Below are 21,824 nucleotides of genomic sequence, written 5' to 3'. Positions count from 1 at the left end.
TATGCTAATGAAATAAACGCATTAACACACATCGACTTGCTTTTGACAGTAACAGGTAGCTTGAAACTAACCTAGACTTTCTTATTTGTACCCATAAACTGAAAAGGCAAGCTCCGCCCCTGGTTAAGCCGCTTGCTTTTCCTTTGTGTTTCCAGCACCACCCCTTTCGTTCCATCAGCCTGGGTCCTCCTGTCAACCTAGATGAAGGATGGTCACAGCGAGCTTTTAAACATCCGTCAAAGAGGCCTTGTGTTTACTGACATCCATTGGCAGGCGCCTTGCTCATCAGTCAGCGCATTAACATCTTTAACCCCTCTCGTAATCTCTCCGAATATTAGTTGATCTCATTCCGCTCGTGGGCCGAGGCTCTGGGGGACAGGAGCGCTGGGATTTTTCGCCTTTGTAACTTTCACCCCTTGTCGCCCCGCTTTTGTTTTCCGAAGCTTTTCCGCAGCCGTGGCGAGAGCGTTTGGTATTCGGCTGAGGCGATTCTATTTCAGCATGCACAAAATGACTTAAGTAATCAACAGTTATTGAGTGCTTGTGACTGCATGAGAGGGCTGTTGATTGGGAATGAGCCTTCACTTAAGAAAAGGACCTCGCTCCCAGTGCTGGAGTGGCGTATTATTGAAACAGATGCTGGCTGAATTGCTCCTCAAAACACACGATTTGGCCTGGAGTTGTCACCGAAGTGCTGCAGTATCACTGGAATCAGCCTATTTTGCTTCGGGATAGTCAAGACGTTTCTTTTAACGTCTTAACAGACGCACTAAAACAACGCACTTTGAAAGCGTATCTGCAGCATCTTGCATTATGCATTACCATCACTATAAATGGCTGTTTAAAATGCTGCCATCATAATGTTTGTTTTTCCAAAAGTAGCTACTCATATTAGCATTTCTTTTACCAGATATTAAGTAACATGTAAATAATTAACAATGACTGATTATTTGGTTAAAGTGCAGGATTTAAGGCTGTTTATACCTACATCACCACACGTATGGGGAGAGTGGTGCACAACTTAACACTTTTTTGGGAAATCTTTTTTTGATTGAACATGTTTGGGCTATTACAGGCCGTACTTTAGCTCTCGCTAAGAGTTAGTTGTTCTTTTTGGAGCTTGTTGTATTACAGCCACCAAGATAGTTATCAAAATAAATTTGTGACTTAAACCGATCTCAAGAAATCATCTGACTGCTGTCAAATTTCATAGAAGACGTTGCTGTGGGAACAAGAGAAGCTTTCCAGAGTGAGACTCTGCTCTTTTTCATACATTTATACAAACGTAAATGCACAAATGAACATAATCTTAACTAAAGTTGTTTAGATATTTAATAAGATTCTTTTCATTCTGTGACTTCCTGAAGTCTGCAAATCACTGATATTTTCACATGGGGGACATCTTCCTTGGCCTGGCCTGTAGAGCAGCCATTCTCAGTTCCTGCTTGTTCTGGGAGTTTTTTGCCTCCATTCTCGTCTTCAGTAAGTGAAATGCTGCTCAGTCGGGGTCCGGTCAGGGGATTAACTCAGCAAGTCAGGGACATTTTGCTTGTTGGTCCTGAAAAACTCCTGTTGTACAGTTGAGATAATTGTTCTGCTGCAAGGCAAAGCGTCATCCAGTGAGTGTTGAGTTGTTAGGCTGCATCTGAACAAGTGTGCACTTCAAAATTCATCTTGCTGCTGCTGTCGGCCGTCACATCATCAATAAAGACAACATACAGGCTGATGCCAGAAGCGGAAAGAGCTGACCGCACCATTAGATAAGTGTCATTCACAATCTCCCCCTCTCTCACTTCACTCTCTTGTCAAGGAGAGAGGTCCTTTCTTTTTCTTTCTCCCTCAGTATCCACCTCCAGATCTCCTGATTTAGAATTTAAATTAATATGAAAATATTGTTACCAGTACCAATTTAAAGGAGCTGATTCCCATGACCAGTTGTATTGGCCAGTTTAATTAATTATGGTCAAAAAATGACCAGACTCTTATAGTTTTAGTTAAACGATGCTGAACTTCACTGTAATGACTGTCACGTCTGATTGTATGGGCTATATATATATATATATACTCGTATTTCCGAAATGGTAACTTTACAGGAGAAGGAAAAAACCAACTTTACTTTTAATGTAAGTGAATGGAACCAGAATTTTTTCCAAGCCGTTTATTTTCCATTCAGCATGAAATTTACGCACAATGTGAAGGTCAACAAGTGTTTTCAAATTATGTCAAAAACTGAAAAACTATATATACACACACACACACACATAGTTAGTGGTTTAACTCCGGGGTGTCAAACTCAACCACTAAAGAGGCCGTATTAAAAAATCTCATCAAATCTGTGGGCCAAAGAAAAGAAAAGTTCTTATTTCATTTTTAATTAATTTACCCAAACTGGCCATTGTTTATTCACTATACAGTAGGCAGTGTGCTTCAGCAGTAAAACATAGGCACATAGTAGACATTGAAATATTACATGAATACTTGAAATATTCCAAATTTAGATGTGCCCAGGAGCTCAGTCCTTTAAACCCACCTATCTGCTTGGATTAGACACCTGACATCCTTTCTTTGCTGCAAGCTTATTAATACTTGGACTCAATTTCTGAGCTGACATTAGATGCTTATACTGGAACTGAACTGCAGCTGACATGCAGCTAGTGTGTTTGGTGATATGACTGGTATGTAATTGCATTGAACTGTGTAGAATTGAGGTGTAACCTCATATGTTGTTGTTGTTGGGGTAGAAGAGTCAGAGCGCACATTACGCTGCAGTGCATGCTGGGGACGCAGTGTGAAATGGCCTAATATTGATTGAAAATCAAGGTACTTTTGCTGGCTGGTTAGGATTGTGTCGTCTGCCTCATCTGGACCCCGCGCCTTGTCTTTGACACATGGGCTTTAACTCTTATTGTAGCCTCTCGCTCTTCTTCATACAGCTGGTGGATTCTTGTAATTGGACGAGACGGCAACAGTCACGCATTCACAGCAACATACAGCAGCTTAGACTGCTATGAACGGTTCAAAGCATCAAATTACGTATTTAGCGTTTGAAGATCTTTGTAGTTTAATTACATGTTAACTTTTACAGCCCTGTGATAAACATTTCTGTGAATGTGTTCGTTGAGTCAGCTGGCCAGAAAAGTGACTTCAAACATTTTTCTCATATCAAAGATTGTCATTACAGTATGAAACAAGTCACTAAGCTTCTGTGCTTATTTTTTTGCCAATACGAGTGTAAATTCGCAGGACCTCAGAATTGACCGATGTTTTTGAGCACAGGCCACATTTTATGTTCTCTTTTTTCTCTAATATGTTACATTCAGCAAATAAACATTAACTGTGCATTAAAATGTGCAGAAGTGTGTGGAGGTTTAATATAGGTTAATAAGGTTTTCACTTAGAAAATGAACAAAACATGTCATTTAAAAAGGGGCGCCCAAACTTTTACACACGTCTGTATTTGTTAGTTGGGCTGTAGTTGTGTGACACTCATCCACACTACTTCACCCACAGCTGTGCTCACTAATACACCAACCACTGCTTCCCTATATTTTGGCTGTACTTGCTCTACTTCATCTCTCTCTCCCTCTCTTTTTCTTCCTCTCTCTCCCCCCTAAGCTCCAGATGGCCTCTTGCCCCCGAGGCTGGCAGCTGCCACCCCCACCTCACTGCAGGTGGCCTGGCTCAGTCCCGCACGCCCCAACGCTCCTGGACCCCTGCGCTACCGGCTCCAGATGAGGAAGCCAGCCACACAGCATGTACTGCAGTGAGTTACCAACCACCATTAGCACTGCTGCCTGTATATGTGCCTGCGTCTCACACATATGCACACTTTACACTGTCTACACATATAGGTCACTCCCTCTAGGGCCGTCGCTGATGGGTAGAACAGTTTTAGTTAATGGTTCTCTTGAGGAATGTGTCCATAAGTTTCAGTTACGTGGCTTTGTTGCCATGGCCACCATATTGACGACCTCGTTTAACAGAACACAGTGGCATGTAAGTTCAAGTAACTCCAGCAGCACTGCTGTGTCTGATCCACTCAGACCAACGCAACACACACTAACACACCACCACCACGTCAGTGTTACTGCAGTGCTGAGAATGATCCACCACCCAAATAGTACCTGCTCTGTGAGGGTCCATGGGGGTCCTGACCACTGAAGAACAGGGTAAAAGGGGGCTAACAAAGTATCAGAGAAACAGATGGACTACAGTCTGTAACTGTAGAACTACAAAGTGCACCTATATAGTAAGTGGAGCTATAAGTCTGTATATCTTTGTTCAGTGAAGCCCAAATTAAATCCTTCTACATAGTTTATGCACTATTCATAAAGCTTTATTCATTATAACTTGTATTGGTACATAATTTAAGTTCTGTTACATGAACATTAGTTGCAGTAATGCACAGTAATCACTTATGACCTTGTTAAGCAAACTGTTAAGCACAGGATATTCACATTTAATTCATCTAAACATTCCAGGCAGCATTAATTAACTGGTTTAGCCCTAAACAGTGCTAAAAAGTTTTCAAAACGTCAGTTTGCACCACAAATTCAGCACCTATTTCTGATATTTTTACTGAAAATCTGCATTTGATAACTAACAAAAATTTCACAACATAAAATTATCTTAGAAAATGGGATGCAGTTTGACTTATTGAAAACTTGTTTCGTACTCTTTAGCCTTTAATTAGTGACTGTACTTTGGAATATGGAACACATATTTTTAATCAGTTGCTCATCTCCAGAAGTGACTTGATGCTGCATAGAACTGTTAGAAATAAAATGTTGCCAGTCATACATTAATAAAGTATGAAGTTAGTTGATTATTTCATGCTCAGTGATTTGAATAACAACGTCTTAAAGTGTTTATTGTGCTTTTGTGATATTTTCACATAGCAGGCCTATGATTATGTACTCATATAGGTTACAGTGAATAAAGCATAACACATAGTGAATTAACCATTTATAAGTGTCTGTCTTGGGCTTTATTGAACAAAGACCCTAATAACCCCCATAAAACCCCAATAAGTGTTCCTTAAAATAAAATTATACACATGTTGCAGTAACAACAGCATAAAACTAACTCTGGTCATCAGTATCTCATTATCTCCTATTGTGACATGAGATTCATGGCTAATATCAAAGTTAGTTAAAGGTTACAGTATGTATTTATTTATTGTTCAACCTTTATTGAATCTGATGAGAAGTCTTTGTGAAATCACAGTCATCGTAAATAGAATGTAAGTGAAATTAATATGATGAGTAATTGTGTAATGGAAATGAAGTGATTATGTAATGTAAATTGAATGAATAGCAAAGCAACAGTCGTAACTGCAGACTTCTGGAAAGTAACAGAGCAGTTTCCCAGGTAATAGTGAGCACACCCGGGGCCCAATTGAAAAAGAAAAAAAAAGAGGAAGAAAAAAAAGAACCAACTTCTTTCTCTGATATGTATGCATTACATGCCCCCTGACAACAAATTGCTATTTAATCAGAGACGGGGGAATTCTCATTCTGTTGTAATAAATAAATGACTAGGCCCATGTATTATATATCAGCCTCATTTCCTGCCATTCCGTTCAAATGTATTTCATTGTTCAGGTGATTTATTTATTATAGTCCTATGGTAAATTTGATCGTGGTGCTTGGTGAAAATTGGCGCCGCTCAAAAACTAGCATGACCGTATTGCAATCACCAAGAGTCATAAGGCATTTAATGAGGACCACTTAGATAGAGTTGTTTTTGCAGGAAAACAAAGAAAATATCAGTTTGTGTACGATTTCATGGGTTATAGTTTTATTGTGAGGCACAAATTGAGGACAGAAAAGCACATTCAGGGCAATAATTTGATCAGAGCAGTTTCCAAACGGAATACAGTATTAACTTCTTTCCCCTTTCAGATTGGAAGTGAACAGGTTTAGGCCTGTGTGTATGCTGTGCAATGAGTTGTGTGTGTATATGTGCTTTACAGATTGGTGGACAATGAGACGACAGTGTTCAGTCAGCTGGTGGAGGGTTTGGAGCCGTACACTGAATATCAGTTCAGACTGCTGGTGTCCCACAACCACGGAGAGAGCAGCAGCTCCTGGATCTCTCTCTATACCGCCCAAGACCGTGAGTCACACACACACCACAGATTTGGACAAGTCACTAAGTTGCAAGTAACAAGTAAGGCTGTCTTCACATGTTAAAATTTTTATGCAACTTTAGTTGCATGAAACCTACTTGAAACTAAATTACACTTACAGTAATGTCTTGTGAGACAGATGATTAGAGAACTAGATTGTAAGTAACTGACTGTACAGAATCCTGTCTGTGGTCAGATGCAGCTCCATATTTCTTCCACTTGGGGTGTCGAGTCTTGCCGCGTCATAAGTCTTTGTTATTATGTTGATTAGAGTATAAATTCAATTATTTTTGTGATTTGAGTCCTGATTCGAGTCCAAGTCGTGTGCCTCGAGTCCACACCTCTGATCCACACAAACAGTTGTATGCAATAGTTTGGATGCCCTTAGTCAAATAAAATTTTATTTATTTTCTGAGGCTGGGTGTACATTACAGTACTTTTAAAATTTTAAAAACAGAGAGCATCACAAACTTAACGTCAGTTTGTCGCAGAGGTTATTGTCTTTTGGTCGTGTGGGCGCTAGACGACAAGGCAAAGAGTGAGTGTAACACACAAAACGAGTTTTGACTATAAATAAGAGCTCAAGAGATCGCATCACGCAAACTGGAGGCCTGGAGTTTAGGGAACCAGCCCTGTGACCGGAAGGTCACCGGTTCAATCCCCTGAGCTGACAGTATGTGACTGAAGTGCCCTTGACCAAGGCACCTAACCCCCAACTGCTCCCCAGGCGCTGTGGATAGGGCTGCCCACCGCTCTGGGCAAGTGTGCTCACTGCCCCTAGTGGGTGTGTTCACTAGTGTGTATGTGGTGTTTCACTGCACGGATGGGTCAAAATGTGGAAGTGAAATTTCCCAATGTGGGACTAATAAGGGTCACTTAATCAAACAAAGCTAAGCTCACTGGACATATTTCACTACAAACTAGCAGGTGACTTGAAATTGTAAAGAGAGTGACTTCACCTTTGGATCCATACATTATAAACATGATATCGGCTCTTATCTGGCTGTTACAGTGGATACACTTCTGCTCATTCTAATACGCACTTACTGTTTATTAGTTTTAACATATTTGGGGGGCGGGGAATAGGTTATGGCACATTTTATGTTTTATTTTTTTTCTAAAATGTTAAACTCAGCACTAAAAATATTATTAACATTATTATTATTATTAAGTACCGTCACGTTGTTTTTGACTCCTGGCAAACACATGGGCAGTGTTTCTCCGGAATATCCAGTCTTCTGTTTGGGCCTTCAGGCTTCCAAATGGCTGGTTCCTCTGATTGTATTCATCCATCTCGTTGCTGGCCATCCTCTTCCTCTTTTACCTTTATTTATTGTTTGTTTTATTTTACCTTTATTTAACCAGGATAGTCACACTGAGATTAAAAATCTCTTTTACAAGTCAGCCCTGGTCAAGAAGGCAGCACAAAACACAAAATAATCAACAAAGAAACAACACGACAGAATCAAATCAGGGTCAAAACCACATTAAAAACAATAATAAACAGAACGATACAGCTCTTTAACAATCATCTTAAAGTCACTCGAGGACATAAACGGCTCCAGTTTCAGATGTTTCTGCAGATCATTTCACGCAGATGGAGCTCTGTAACTAAAAGCTGCCTCACCATATTCAGACTGTATGGATCAGAACATCCAGCTGAATGTAATTATTAGAACGGGACTTATTTGTTGATATGAAAACAGACAAACATGAAGAAAGCTGACCAATTATTGCTTTATAGACAAAAATTATCCAATGAATTTGTCTTCGCTCTGAAAGTGAAGGCCATCCAACCATTTCATAAAGTTCACAGTGATGAGTTGAAAATCTAGCGCCTGTTATAAATCTGAACGCTGAATGATAAACAGAGTCCAGTGAGTGCAGTGCTCTCTTTATATGTATAAAATAGTATACCTATAAAAATATCACCATAATGTAGAAAAGGTAGAAACTAGATTTTTTCGTGCCTGTTGAGTAAAGAAAAAACTGCTCCTATAATAAAATCCCAACATCAACTTTAACTTCTTTATCAATTGTTCCACATGCAATTTAAAAGACAGGTTATCATCTAATATAAACTCTTGCAAACATAATGGTCTTTTTCAATGATTTGTTTCTTTAAAATTAGCAAAAACATGAGTTTTGAGTTTGTTCCCTGTAGGAGATCAGTGCTTATTTTCACTTCACAATATCAACAAAAACATGATTTGACTGGGGGTGTTTAAACTTTTGCATCTGACTGTATAAGTACACACTAGCCGACAGTGTTGTTTGATAGTGTGTTTGTAAGAGCCTTACTCAGCAAGTGCAGAAGGAGAGGAGCAGGTGGTGTGTGTGTATGTGTGTGTGTGTGTGTGTGTGTGTGTGTGTGTGTGTGTGTGTGTGTGTGTGTGTGTGTGTGTGTGTTAGCCCAGAGAGCTGAATCTAGAGGTGTATATCTGCTAGATGACCTAGCTGGTGTCATTGTGGACTGATTACTGTAATAGAATCATATTAGGGTTCATAACAGACACTCTTTGCTAAGTTATAAATTAATTATACTTCAGTCTATTATCACATACATTCTAATTAAGGAGCCACTATTTGCATACACTCAAAATGCGCTGTATTATGGACCATCACCTCTTCATTACCATGCGGAGAGTTACACCCCCCACACACCACCCTCTATCTCTCTGTCTCTCTCCCTCTCTTTCTGCCTCTCTCTCTCTCTCTTTGAGTTAATGCCCTGCAGCATTCTACAACTTCTGCTGAAGTTCTTTTCCTCTGTCTCTGAACGAGAGTGGATACGTGAACAGAGTGCAGGCTCGCAGCTCAAATTCGGTTTATAACACATCACTGATTTAATCCCTTACATCCTAAGGTTTATTATCCATTTATTATTCTGTAACTTCAAAGGCTACAGTGCAAACTAGCTGAGTTATTCTTAACCTGAATCAACGCTTTTTATTTTTTATTACCTTTAAAGTGTGACAATAAATAATGAAGATGGAATAATAACATTTTTTGGTCAGTGTTCAGGGGTTATAGTTAAGTTAGTTAAGTGACCCTTACTAGTCCCAAAACGGGGAAATTTCACCTCCACATTTAACCCAACCGTGCAGTGAAACACCACAAACACACTAGTGAACACACACACTAGGGGGCAGTGAGCACACCTGCCCAGAGCGGTGGGCAGCCCTATCCATGGCGCCTGGGGAGCAGTTGGGGGTTAGGTGCCTTGGTCAAGGGCACTTCAGTTAGGGCTGAAATATTTATCGTTTTTTATATCGAAATCTCAATTTAAGAATCGCAAGAGCTGCATTTTTTTTTAATTATAGCCTTTATTATCAAAAACCCTGGCTTAAAATTTTAGTGGGGAAATTTAAACTAATAAAACAGAACTTGTGAACTGCCTGTAGATGAGTTAGACCAATCAGAGGCAGCCAAACCTTCGTGTTGTGACATCACAACCACAACTTACTGGAAGTCTGGCACACATTCAGCGGTCAAGCCTCAGGCTAGAAAAAGGGGATATTCTGGTCTTCTTGGCACAAAAAGCCTGAACCTTAGATATTTTCCCTAAATTGTTCAGCCCTAACTTCAGTCATGTACTGTTAGCTCTGAGGATCGAACCAGCAACCTTCCGGTCACAAGGCTGGTTCCCTAACCTCCAGCCCATGACTGCCCTGCAAAAACAGGCCAGTTGCCCATACAGCAATCGAACCCGCGATCTATGTGGTTAGTAGTAGTTTGGACTTGTCAGCGGGTCCTGGCCATTTAAAGAGTAAAGCCTAAAGTTTCCTTTTTATTTAAAACTGAAAAATACTGTCATATGCAAAAATCTAATTACACGTCTTGTTGATTTTCTAAGTGAACTGAAGTTAACATCCTCTACAGATAACAGACTTAAATATTATAATAAAGACATTTTTCTGCTAATTTTAGAGCTCACTTTCTTTTTGTTTGTTGATTTTAACAAATTGAATGCAATAAAATATAACAATTGCACAGGTGACATTTCATGTTTTATTTTCTTTCATTCAGCATTAATGGTCCCTTCACAGATGTGCACGTCACCCATGCCATGTGCACTAATGCCCCCCTACACCATCATGAATACTGGCTTTTGGACTGTGTACTGATAACAAGCTGAGTGGTCTTTAGCCCGGAGGACACAGTGACCATGATTTCCAAAAAGAATTTCAAATGTTGATTCGTCAGACCACAGGACACTTTTCCACTTCCCCTCAGTCCATTTTAAATGAGCTCAGGCCCAGAGAAGGTGGCAGCGTTTCTGGATATTGTTTAGATGTGGTTTCTTCTTTGCATGTTTTGTGCGATTTGTGGATGCAGTGATGAACTGTTTTCACAGACAGTGTTTTTCAGAAGTGTCTCTGAGCCCATGCAGTGATTTCCACTACAGAATCATGTCTGGTTTTAATGCAGTGCTGTCTGAGGGTCCAAAGATCACGTCCAGCTAATACTGGTTTTTGGCCTCGTCCCTTACATACAGAGATTTCTCCAGATTCTCTGAATCTTTTAATGATGATTTGTATCGTAAATGATGAAAAGCAAAAGTTCTTTGCTATTTTACGTTGAGAAACGTTATTCTTGAATTGTTGCACTATTTGATGGTGCAGTCTTTCACAGAGTGGTGAACCCCTCCTCATCTTTACTTCTGAAAGACTCCGCCTCTCTGAGATGCTCTTTAATACCAATCATGTTACTGACCTGTTGCCACCAGGTGTTTTTTTAGCATTACCCAACTATACCAGCCTTTTTTTGCCCCGTCCCAACTTTTTTGGGAAAAATATGGGGTTTAAATGATCTGCACATCATTGCATTTTGTCTTTATTTACATTTTGCACAGCATCCCAACTTTTTTGGAAATGGGGTTGTGTGTATATATATATACATACATATATATATATATATATATATATATATATATATATATATATATATATATATATATACACACACACCATTTTATGGTTACTTATTATTAGAATACCTTTTTTGTCCACACAAATTTTGTTCTCTAAGGCTTGTGTGTGTAGAGTAAGTGGGGCTGTGATTTTACACTGTAATTTAAATACTTCATTTGATTGTAAACATTTATTTTCAATTACCTCGATTATTTCTTAGACTATCTTCAGCCCAGTCCATGTAAGACAAGCCAAGCCAGCCTCACTCCTGGAGTCGTCACAGATGCTGCACATGGATATTTGTGTAAGCGTAAACTGCAGGTGGCTCACTGCAACTCCCTCTTATTCACACTTATCTCACCATCGCATCCACCAGGGCCTGCGACTTTGAGAACAGATGCACATTACCTAGAAAGAGAGGAATGATTGTTATTGTTAAAGCCCAAATCTCTTTATTTCCGCAAAGAGAGCTCGTACCACAGCCAACTCAAGCCAGATTACTGAGAAAGCGCCGGTTTTAGTGGTTCCCAGCACCACCTATAAACACTCTCCCCTATACCATCAACCAGGCCATCAACGTGAAATAGTACTCGGCAAAGCTGCACTAAATTAACTGTGGGAAAGAATCGAGGAGATTCTTCAAAATAATGTGGCCACTTGCGTTCAGGGGAGGGGAAAGGACGAGCAAGGTGAAATACGAGCCGAAGAACGTATGTCATATTTTCTTTAGCTCTTTTCTCCCCTCTTTGATGGGGTCCCCCCCCTCGTCAGCTGTCACTTTCTCATCTCTAATTTAGAAATACCCCCAGAGATAGTTCTGCTCTGTTCTGTTCTCCCTACTGGAGTGCTTGTGCACTCAGGTAAGGGACATAAGCTCTGTTGGCCTACATATTCAAACTCTTCGCCAACTTCTTTTTCTTTTCTTTTTTTTTCTTCTTTTATGAATTTTGTGTGTTTTATTGCTTGGCACGTTGGTTTCTGCTTTGGAGAGAAAATATTTTTGTTCATATCATATCAGCTCGTCTGTGCGGTTTTCCTTATAGGAAAAGTCCTTATAGGAAAGTTTAGTCCACTCGATGGCCATTTTTGCAACGCCCCTGGGCAGTTATTTCCAGTTATACAAGACCAGACTTTTGTCTATTTGAAGGAACAGCGACCAATAAAACCAAAACTCAAAGCCACATCATTTTAAAAACATGGTTAAAATGGATAAAATCAGACAAAAGCAACATAAATAGTTTGTTGCATTTGGCTCAAGTAATAAAAACCAACATTTTCAGCTTGTTCTAGCTACTGCACACACTTAACTCTGCCACAAGGGGGCGCATTTCCCACTAGAGGCTGAACCAGGAAGCTGATTAGATCTTTTTTCAAGCAGTGTCCCTAACCCTCACCCTGGCCCTAATCCTAACCCTCACCCTGGCCCTAATCCTAACCCTCACCCTGGCCCTAATCCTAACCTTAACCTCAAGCCAAAACCTAATCCTAACCCTCACCCTGGCCCTAATCCTAATCCTCACCCTGGCCCTAATCCTAACCTTAACCTCAAGCCAAAACCTAATCCTAACCCTCACCCTGGCCCTAATCCTAACCCTCACCCTGGCCCTAATCCTAACCCTCACCCTGGCCCTAATCCTAACCCTCACCCTGGCCCTAATCCTAATCCTTACCCTATATCATATCTAGGCCTTGGTTTTGAAACCCATAGCTCAACTTCAGTACTGATTTCTGAAGGATACGTCTCTCAAGAAGTGCTGATGTTAATAACTAGTACACTGAATGTAAGTTAGACAGCCAATCACCTGTCTAGATTTTGGAACGAACATGCTTATTGGCTCACAAATACTAAGACTGACAACATAAATACAGACGTACCCAAACATTTGAGCACTTTCAGTAAACTTGTTTTGTTGAATTTCTAGATGGAAATAGGTTAACATTCTCTACAGGGAACAAACTTACATATAACATTTTTCTGTACATTGAAAATAAATAAAACATAAAATATAGAATGTGCTGGAACTTTTGCAAAACACATTTTATGGCTTTTTCATTTATTTATTTTTTCTAAAAATCAACAAGTAAACAGTAATTATCTATTACATTGTGTAGGTGTGTGTTCTCTATAGAGGATGTGTAACTTATTTTCACTTAGAAAATCAACAAAACATGTATTTTACAAAATTTTGCACACAGCTGTTCTGAATTTTGGATTTGAATGACAGATAACAGTATCATAGACCATAACAGTATTGAATTTACTGTTATTTTGAAGTCTCTTTGTGTTCACATTGAGTTGCTCTCATGACTGAAACTTTCCTAGTGAAGATGTGAACATTTTAAGTATTCAGAATCTCTTTAGCTTCTGATTTTATTATTCCATTAAAATTTTATAACCATCTTTTTAATGTAATACCATCCATGTATTTCTGCTCCTTAGACTTGACAGCTGGTCCTGTGAACATAAACTTTACCATGTAGGCTTTCCTTTTCATTCCAGCCTGTCTCTCATTCCCAGTCTCATGCTCCTACAGTGCTGTGCAAAAGTCAGAGACCACCTTTCCTTTATTTTGTAAATATATATATGTATACACCCCCAAGCTGTAACTTGTAACTTGTAACTACATAAATTATATTTTTTTCAATATTTAACGTGTCCACCTATTTCCTTTATTGTAGCTCCCATACTTTCAGCTTTTCAAAGAAATCTGCAGGGATATTTTTCCGCACCTCCAAAGTTCAGTTGGTTGCATTTCTGCCCCCAATCCCAGCAATCCTAAACACATTCAGTGATGTTGAGTCTGGGCTCTGGGGTGGTCAGTCCGCTGTATAGAGAACAGCTTCTTTGCTTGATTTTCAATGTTTCCCTTTTCTCAGTAAACACAGCTTCTCAATCCTTTCAGACTCGTAGTGTTGAGTTGTCCTCTCACAGTGGAGGATGGACAGAAACAATGACATTTCATACATCTTTGCTAGTTACCAACAGGTTAGAGAGAAAGCTGCTCCTGAGCTCAGATACTGCTAGAAACAAAGGTCCATGTTGATACAGAGAGAAAAGAAAGAGTCAAACACAGAGCAGTGCAGTTCATTATAATAAGTGCAGAACAATACATTACAATGAATACTAAACTCAGTGCTCACTTAAGTGCTGTATAAAGAGACGGTCTTCAGTCTGTGTTTGAAGACCCCAAGAGACTGTGCTGTTCAGACAGCCAGTGGGAGTTCGTTCCACCACCTGGACTCCAGAGAAGAGTCTTGATGCATGTCTTCCACTCGTCTTGAAGGATGGTGAATACTTGAAGCTCAAAGGGCTCGAGGTACAGTTCGAGTTTTGACCATTGCCATCAGGTCGGAAGGGGCTGGTCTGTTTTTGGCTTTGTAGGAATCAGGGTTTTAAATCTGATGCAGCCACAGGAAGCCAGTGAAGGGAGCCCAGCAGTGGATGTTTTCAGATCTGAACCAAGAGTGGAGCTTGATTTTCTCCTCTTTCTCAAAGATGACAGCTTTAAATGCTGTTTGTCTGATAGGGACAGTTTGGTGAGCTACCAGATCTTGCACAATTGTCCCATTTTCTCTATATCTAACTCCAGTTTTTTTTTCCCTTTTCCTTTAACTTTCCCTTTCCTTATGTGAGGGACTTACCTTCTATCTAATCTCCTCAGAAATGTTTCCTGAAAAATGAATGTTATACTTAATGGCTATTTTGACTGGCAGTAAATGAAGAACTTGTGCACATTACTGTAAATACACTCATATTCATATTCATATATGCTGTTGTGTTTGTATTTGGTGCTGAATGTGTTCCTGGGCATGAGTAGCCGGCTTTTCTTCTAAGAAGTCCTTATAAAGGAACCAAGTTGGTCTTCAGCAACAATCTACATCACTCATACTGTTAGATATTGAGTAAAAACAGTCATTAAAATGCACCGCAGTACCACATTGCTGAACGTTTCCAGCCAGCGCCCCAGTATCCGTCCTATTCATCCATCGGCCGCTCTAACCTTCAAAACGGTCCTGTTGTCCCAAAGACCTCCGCAATGCTAAAAATAATTCTCTCTTTCTTCCAGCTCGCCCCCTCTCTCCCTTCCCCTTCTCGCCTTGTCACTTGATTGTGTTATTATTATGCTAACCAAATCCTTATAAATGTGATTTAAGGCTTGACGGCCTGCGCTCTTGTTTTTCCTTCTGCCGTGGCGATTTACGGCGGTCCCGGGGAAAGGCCCCTCTAAGTATCCCAAATGTCCCGAGATTGCAGCTGTTGCCGACGCCCTGATGGAGGCGGCCCCGACGTTATTGCGCCGTGTTCTCGTCGCGCGCCCCGAGAGCAGTAAAGCGTCAATAAAATCAAAAGCACCTGCATCTTAAATGAAATTTCAATTGAAAAACTTAACAGCCCTTCAAATTGCAGAATTTAACACAGACCAGTAAAGCTTAAATAACACTTTGCCTCCGCAGACTGGGGGAGGCTAAAGGGAGGAGGGGGGGGCAGAAGTAGGTCTGGGCCAGGGTGAAGTAAGCAAGCGTGGGGGGAGGGAGGTGTTCGCTTTCAAGGTGACTTGATTGTCTCATGTGGTAAAATTATTAACAATTAAGGAATTTCTCCAGAGGGCCACATCGGATTTGCCGGCGCAGGTACATACGCAGGACCTTTTTTTTATTTTTCGCTGCAGCGACCAGGGTGGGGTGGGGCGGGGGGGCTTTTTCTGTATTCATGGAAGCTCCCGAACCTTTGTGGTAATTGAATCAGTTAGAGTGCTGAGTGGAGCAAGCATAAAAACCTGTTAACCCAAAGGTCAGATCTGTGCATTGTTTATTTATCAGGAGGTGGAGGGAGCGGAATCGGCGCAGCCCCCCCCCCCACTTCTGTCGCAGACACAGTAAAAAGAAAGAAAAGAATTATCCTCAACAATAACAGCCACTGGATGAATGGACAAACCGGGTCTGGAATCATAAACAGCGACGCCGATTCAGGATTCTGTAACAGCAGCGAAGCCTCAGACGGAGCAGGATCGGCTCAGTTTCTGTAGAGTTTCATATGCAGTGTTTGAGCTCAGCCGCTGTGTTTGTCTCTGAAGGAGGGCTGATTATTTCTGTATGTGCTCCACCTTTTCTTGAGCTTTTTTCCCCAAATTAAAAAGCCCACATCTTATAATTTTTATGACATTTTTTGTGGGTTTATGTACACATTAGTAATTCATTTTTGTATGACTGTTTTCCAAAATCTATTCATTGCGTAGGTTTCTATTGTTTGTGTGCCTTTAAGGCTGATATCGGCAGTTCTACCAAATTAGTTCAAATTGCAGTCCCACATTAAAAAAATAAACTAAGATATTTTCAAGGATTATTTTATGATCTATTTAAACTCAAGGCATTAATTAGTAAGCTAAATACATACAAAATCATTTATAGGGCACTTGCTATTGTCTGTTTTTTTCTATTGTTTTTTAAAAAGTTATTTGTTTTCTTTTAAAGTGAAGTTCAAAGATTGAGATTTATCAGGAGTTTAATTTTTTTAAAGAAAAAGCTTGAAACTTCATACCGAAAAAGAGGCAGTTTTATTATGTGGGTGGGACCTTATTTTAGCCACACCCCTGCATTTTAGCGCAGGAAGTGAGGCCGCAGTTAGATCCCATTGATTTAAAGTAAATGCATCTAAAGTCTCTAAATCGACATGCAACGTTAATAATAGTCACTACTGAAATATGTTTTCTGAAGTACTTTTTTGTTTTTCTAAAAAAAAAACATTATGATTTTATGTGTGTACATCTGTTCAAAGCTGTGTTTGCTAGTCATGTACTGGCAAAACTACTAGCGTTTATTTATTTGAGTTATGCTCAAAATGAGCTAAAATCATCAGTACTGAAACGGTCACTAAGTTTGCTAAAGTTTTGAGAGTATTATGATTATTTTGATAGTGACAAAATGTAATGTTCAATCATTTATTTTAATAAAATATATATATGAAGAAGAGTCTCTCAAAACAAAAAGATTTTAGTCTAAAGTCCGAGTCCCGAATGTGTTTTGAACACCAGTTTGGCAGAATGTTTCATATATATATGAGCTCTGCTGTGATTGGCTGGGTTTTATTGTGCCCTGTTCAAAAAGCTGTCAGTGCTGAAACACTCCTTTTAACTTCAGTGTGGGGCGGGGCTAAACTGCTGCAGCCTGATTAAGTGGGTGTATGTAAATGTGTTGGTTTTCATGACATCACAAACAATATATGGAGTGTGTGGATGGGGACCTACATGCTACATCAAACTTGTTTATGTCAAAAAAGGACACCTTTTCTGTGATACATAACTACTAAAATTCCTGTTTCTGTGACAGTTAAATTTAAATAATGCCATAAAAATATTTTAAGTTTATTAATATTTTAACATTAACATTCTCAGAAAGCAATATTGCCAATGTAAATATCTGTCTTACTAATTAAACATTTACAGTGCTTCTTCAACCCAAAGTAAACAAGGCATTCAAAGTGTAAATAAGCACAAAGTGACAAACAGTTTACTCTTATGAGGTGCAATAAAGCAACAGGAGCTGGAGGTGGGCTACAAAGAGTGCATACTAAGTCTAATTAGTCTTTAGAGCCCACATCATGGAAGACTGACTTTGAAAAGAATTTGAAGTATGTAAACATTGTACATGATGTAATATGTACAGTTTAGAGTCCATATATGGACAATGTTACTTTTTTGTGATGCCATAAAAACTAACATGTTATGTATATAAACCTATTCAGCCCAGTTTAGCTCAGTCCCATCACTTTGAAGTAATAAGTAGCTTTTTAGCCTGAAAAGTGCTTTTGAATAACACACCATACAAGACGGCCGGTCAGAACACAATGAATCTTTATTCTTCAAAGTAGCACAAGATACCAGCTACTGTTTAAAAACAAAAGAAATTGTTACATTTTACAGTATAATTTACTGTATTTTTGTTATGGTGATATTACAAGCAGGAACACTCTTATAGCCAAGATAAATGGTTTTAAATAATATGCTCAAGGTCTCAAATGCACAGTAACCAGAGCAACCTGTTTAATTTGGAAGGATGAGGAGAAACTGGTCATGTAAAAATAAATTACATTTGTGGTTTAAAGTATCAAACATATGGTACCATATCACAGCTGTCAGATCAAAACCTCGTATCTCCATTTTTTGTCATTGTTCAGTTTTTGGCATAATTGAAAAATGTCTGTGGCCCCTCACATTGTGTGTAAATTTCCTGATGAATAGAAGGAAAATGGATTTAGATATTTTCAAGGATTATTTTATGATCTATTTAAACTCAAGGCATTAATTGAAATATTAGTAAGCTAAATATATACAAAATCATCTTTTATAGGGTGCTTTCTATTGGGAAGTGGCTTTCCCAACGTCTCAGTGCTTTTTTATATTGTTTTTTAAAAGATATTTGGTAAAGTTGAAAGATATAGATTTATATAATATCATTTTTTATTGTATAATTTAAAAATGTCTGTGGCCCCTCACATTGTGTGTAAATTTCATGATGAATGGACGGAAAGAAATGGTCCAAAATTTCTTGGGAAAATGTCTGGTTCCATTGACTTACGTTAAACGTAAAGTATGTTTTTACCTTCCCCTGTAAAGATAGGCTTTGTTCCAACAGCGGCAATATAGAGGACCTCAGTGGAAAAAATAAAGTACAGCAAAATGTAGGAACTGGGAGCTTTAATTGGATTTAGTGTGTGGTCTTAGTTTTTGACAGAGTTTTTAATGTGGCACTACTGCTTCTTTTTTCTGTTCCAACTTCACATCGTGATGCACATCATGTATGATGAAAATGTTTTAAAGTATCGTGATAGTTTATTTTTTGCGATATCGCCCAACCTAATAGAAGCCATAACACTCACAGAGCTTCTTGTAGAGTTTTGCATTATTCCAGGATGTAATGAACATATACATACATATAGTGCACTTCTACATCAACAGTAACAATGCATGTCAACATTTTTTAAAATTGGCATTCTCAACTTCATTTAACCACATTTTTCTGAAAATATTCTTCCAGCGCTCCTTATATTTGAAATGAGCCAGGGTAACTGAAAGAACACCCCCGGAGAAAGAAGTCTGGTATTCATGTTATTTATTTATCCCTTGTCGCGTCTCGCCCGTCTGCAGATTCTCTTACTGTAGTTTGTCTTATTTATGTAGTCTGGAGCTGCCGCGCGGTTGCTGTTGTTACTGTACTCGCTGAGCTGTGGAGCTGTAAACCACAGAGCGGAGCTCGTCCTGTCCCGCGCCGCCCGCTCGGGTGGGACGAGGCGCTGATGGGTAGGTGGAAAGTGGGCCATCTGTGGGGAGACATCAGCAGCCCAGCACGCGCGAGAGAGAGCGAGAGGCAGTCACCTTGATCGGCCGCGCCCTTGCCGCTCCGCCATTACCGCCGCTGCCGTGGGACGTAAATGGAGGAGGAAAACATTACCTGCAAATGAGCTTTCATGGGGCCCCAAATATCAATCAGACACCCGAGGCTGGAGAGCGAGGCGGAGAGGACGAGCACGAGACGCCGCGGAGCAACTTCACTTTATTTGGCACACTCCACTTGTTTTTCATTTGTACAGTTTTTGTAAAACAACTGTGCATCAAAACACAAAACCCCACCAAAACTCTGTTTACAGCTACTTCATGCTAAGTGTTTCTCCAAAATAGTCATAAAACTATGTTACAAATACACACTCGTCCTTTGAACAGAGCACACTGGTGCACTCTTTAGTGCACAGTTACTGTTTATTTTCTGAATGTAACACATTGGGGGGAAAAAATAAACCCAATGTGGCGTCTGCAAAAGTTATGACACATTTTATATTTTACGTTTTATTTTTTTCCAGTTAAACTCAATATTTATTTACGCAGATGGTTTGTTCGCTGTAGAAGATGTGTTTACTTATTCTCACTGGGAAAATGAACAGAACTTAAGTATTCATTATCTTAAGCTTGGCATTAACCAATTGGAATATAGCACCTGTTCCAGTCACACCAGTTTAGAGATTTTGAGACAAATTGGGATGAAATGTGGGGTCTGAAACTCTGAGACAAGCATGAAAATGCTTCCATTTTGCATTCTTTTCTCACTTTATACACTTTTTTTCATTACCCATTATATTATCAGCAAAACAATTCCAGTGAAAAGTAGAATCTTTGAAAAATGTATGTTTATTTCTGAATTTCTTTGCATTTAATGTTCCCCCATTTTGCTTTGCACTCAAACTGGCATGAACTCAAGAAATCTGTGCAAAGTCTCCGATGAGCAGATCAGATCCACCTGAGAGTCTGAACATGTACCTCAGTGGAAGCAACAGATTGAAAATCTGACCTTTTTGAAGAAAAGCCTTAACATGATCATTATCTCAAACACTTTGAATAGTGATCTAGAAATAGTGCTGAACCATGCATATTTCTTCATTTTCCTTATGATAAAGTATTTTTTTAATGAAGGAAAAAGACCCTTTTTCAAAATGAGCCCATTACTTGATTTCAGTGCAGTGTATTTTGTGAAATGTTGAATAAAAATCACTGTATTCATTGTTTTTAAGTTAAATGACCCTTATTAGTCCCACAACAGGGATTAATGAGGAATATTTTGATGGAATTTTAATGTGGGACTTTAATGTTTTAGTGTTTCTGTTCCACGTGTTACATATCGTACTGTGAAAATGTCTTAAAGTATTGTGATGCTATATTTTTGCCAACCCAGAGCTTCTCATAATGTTTTATCATATTTCAGAATGTCTGTGTTTATCAAATGAACATTATAGAGCATAATAGTGCACTTCTTCTAATAAACAATAACATTAGCCCTACTCCTGTTCTTCGGCAGTTGCATTGGCTTCCTGTTAGTTCTAGGATTAAGTACTCCTTCTCCTTACCTTCAAGGCTCTACATGCTCTGGCTCCGACATTCCTTTCTGCTTTCTTTTCATTATACTGTCCCTCTCGTGCTCTCTGGTCCTTTAATTCTGGACTCCTCACAGTTCCCTCAACTAGACTTTCTACTATGGGTGGCAGATCTTTCAGCGCTGCAACTCTGGAATTCTCTGCCTTCCACTCTTCATAATTGCTCGTCTTTGTCTTCCTTCAGATCTCTGCTAAAACCTTCCTTTTTTCTTCTCTGTAGTCTTCTAGATTTTGTTTTTTTTGACACTTTGTAAAGCATCCTTGGGTTTGTGAAAGGCGCTATGTAAGTTGAACTTATTATTATTATTATTAATAACAATCCATTTCAGCATTTTTCCATAATTGGCATTCTTTGCCGTCTAATCATATGAATCTTATGAAACTATTCGTAACAGAGGCTTCAGCGCGCCTTGTTTTTTAAAATGAACCAATTTGAATAGTGACACAAAAGTAGCACAGAATCTGAAATGTTTCTTAATTTTACTTGCGATCATATTTCTTTGTTATAATTCTTTCAGCATTAGTGGTGCTGGTGGATGCTCAGCTCAGCTTTTTGCTTTTTTGTGTATCTGCGTATCTGTGTTGTCACAGCTCACCACAGTCATGATGTTGTGATGCATTCAGTTTCATGTAAGGTGTACAAATGAATCAAAAAATCTAAAATAAAATATAATTAGAATTTAGCAGGGCGTCACGTTATTCATCACCCATATGCTCCTATAAATGTCAGCATCCCAGGTGTTAACACTGACTGCCTGAGAGTCAGATGGAAGAATCTGGGTGAGCCAGGAGAGCAATATGTACAGGAGAGCATAGTGCCAACAGTGAAGTTTGGTGGAGGAGGGATGATGGGCCGGGACTG

At 39.3% G+C, this 21,824-nt stretch overlaps 1 protein-coding gene across 1 annotated transcript in view; it reads left to right on the top strand.

Annotated features, from left to right (window-relative positions):
• Positions 1-21,824, top strand: part of ush2a (Usher syndrome 2A (autosomal recessive, mild)) — a 399,698-nt gene that overhangs the window by 200,956 nt on the left and 176,918 nt on the right. The window contains exons 38-39 of the mRNA XM_036594065.1: positions 3,616-3,763; positions 5,975-6,117. Coding sequence (XP_036449958.1) covers positions 3,616-3,763; positions 5,975-6,117 — 291 coding nt within the window. The remainder of the gene's footprint in view (positions 1-3,615; positions 3,764-5,974; positions 6,118-21,824) is intronic.

The sequence above is a fragment of the Colossoma macropomum genome, unplaced genomic scaffold (genome assembly GCF_904425465.1).
Source record: "Colossoma macropomum unplaced genomic scaffold, Colossoma_macropomum, whole genome shotgun sequence".
Classification (NCBI taxonomy): Eukaryota; Metazoa; Chordata; class Actinopteri; order Characiformes; family Serrasalmidae; genus Colossoma; species Colossoma macropomum.
The sequence above is the reverse complement of the archived record's forward strand: the minus strand, read 5'-3'. Positions and strand labels throughout refer to the sequence as shown.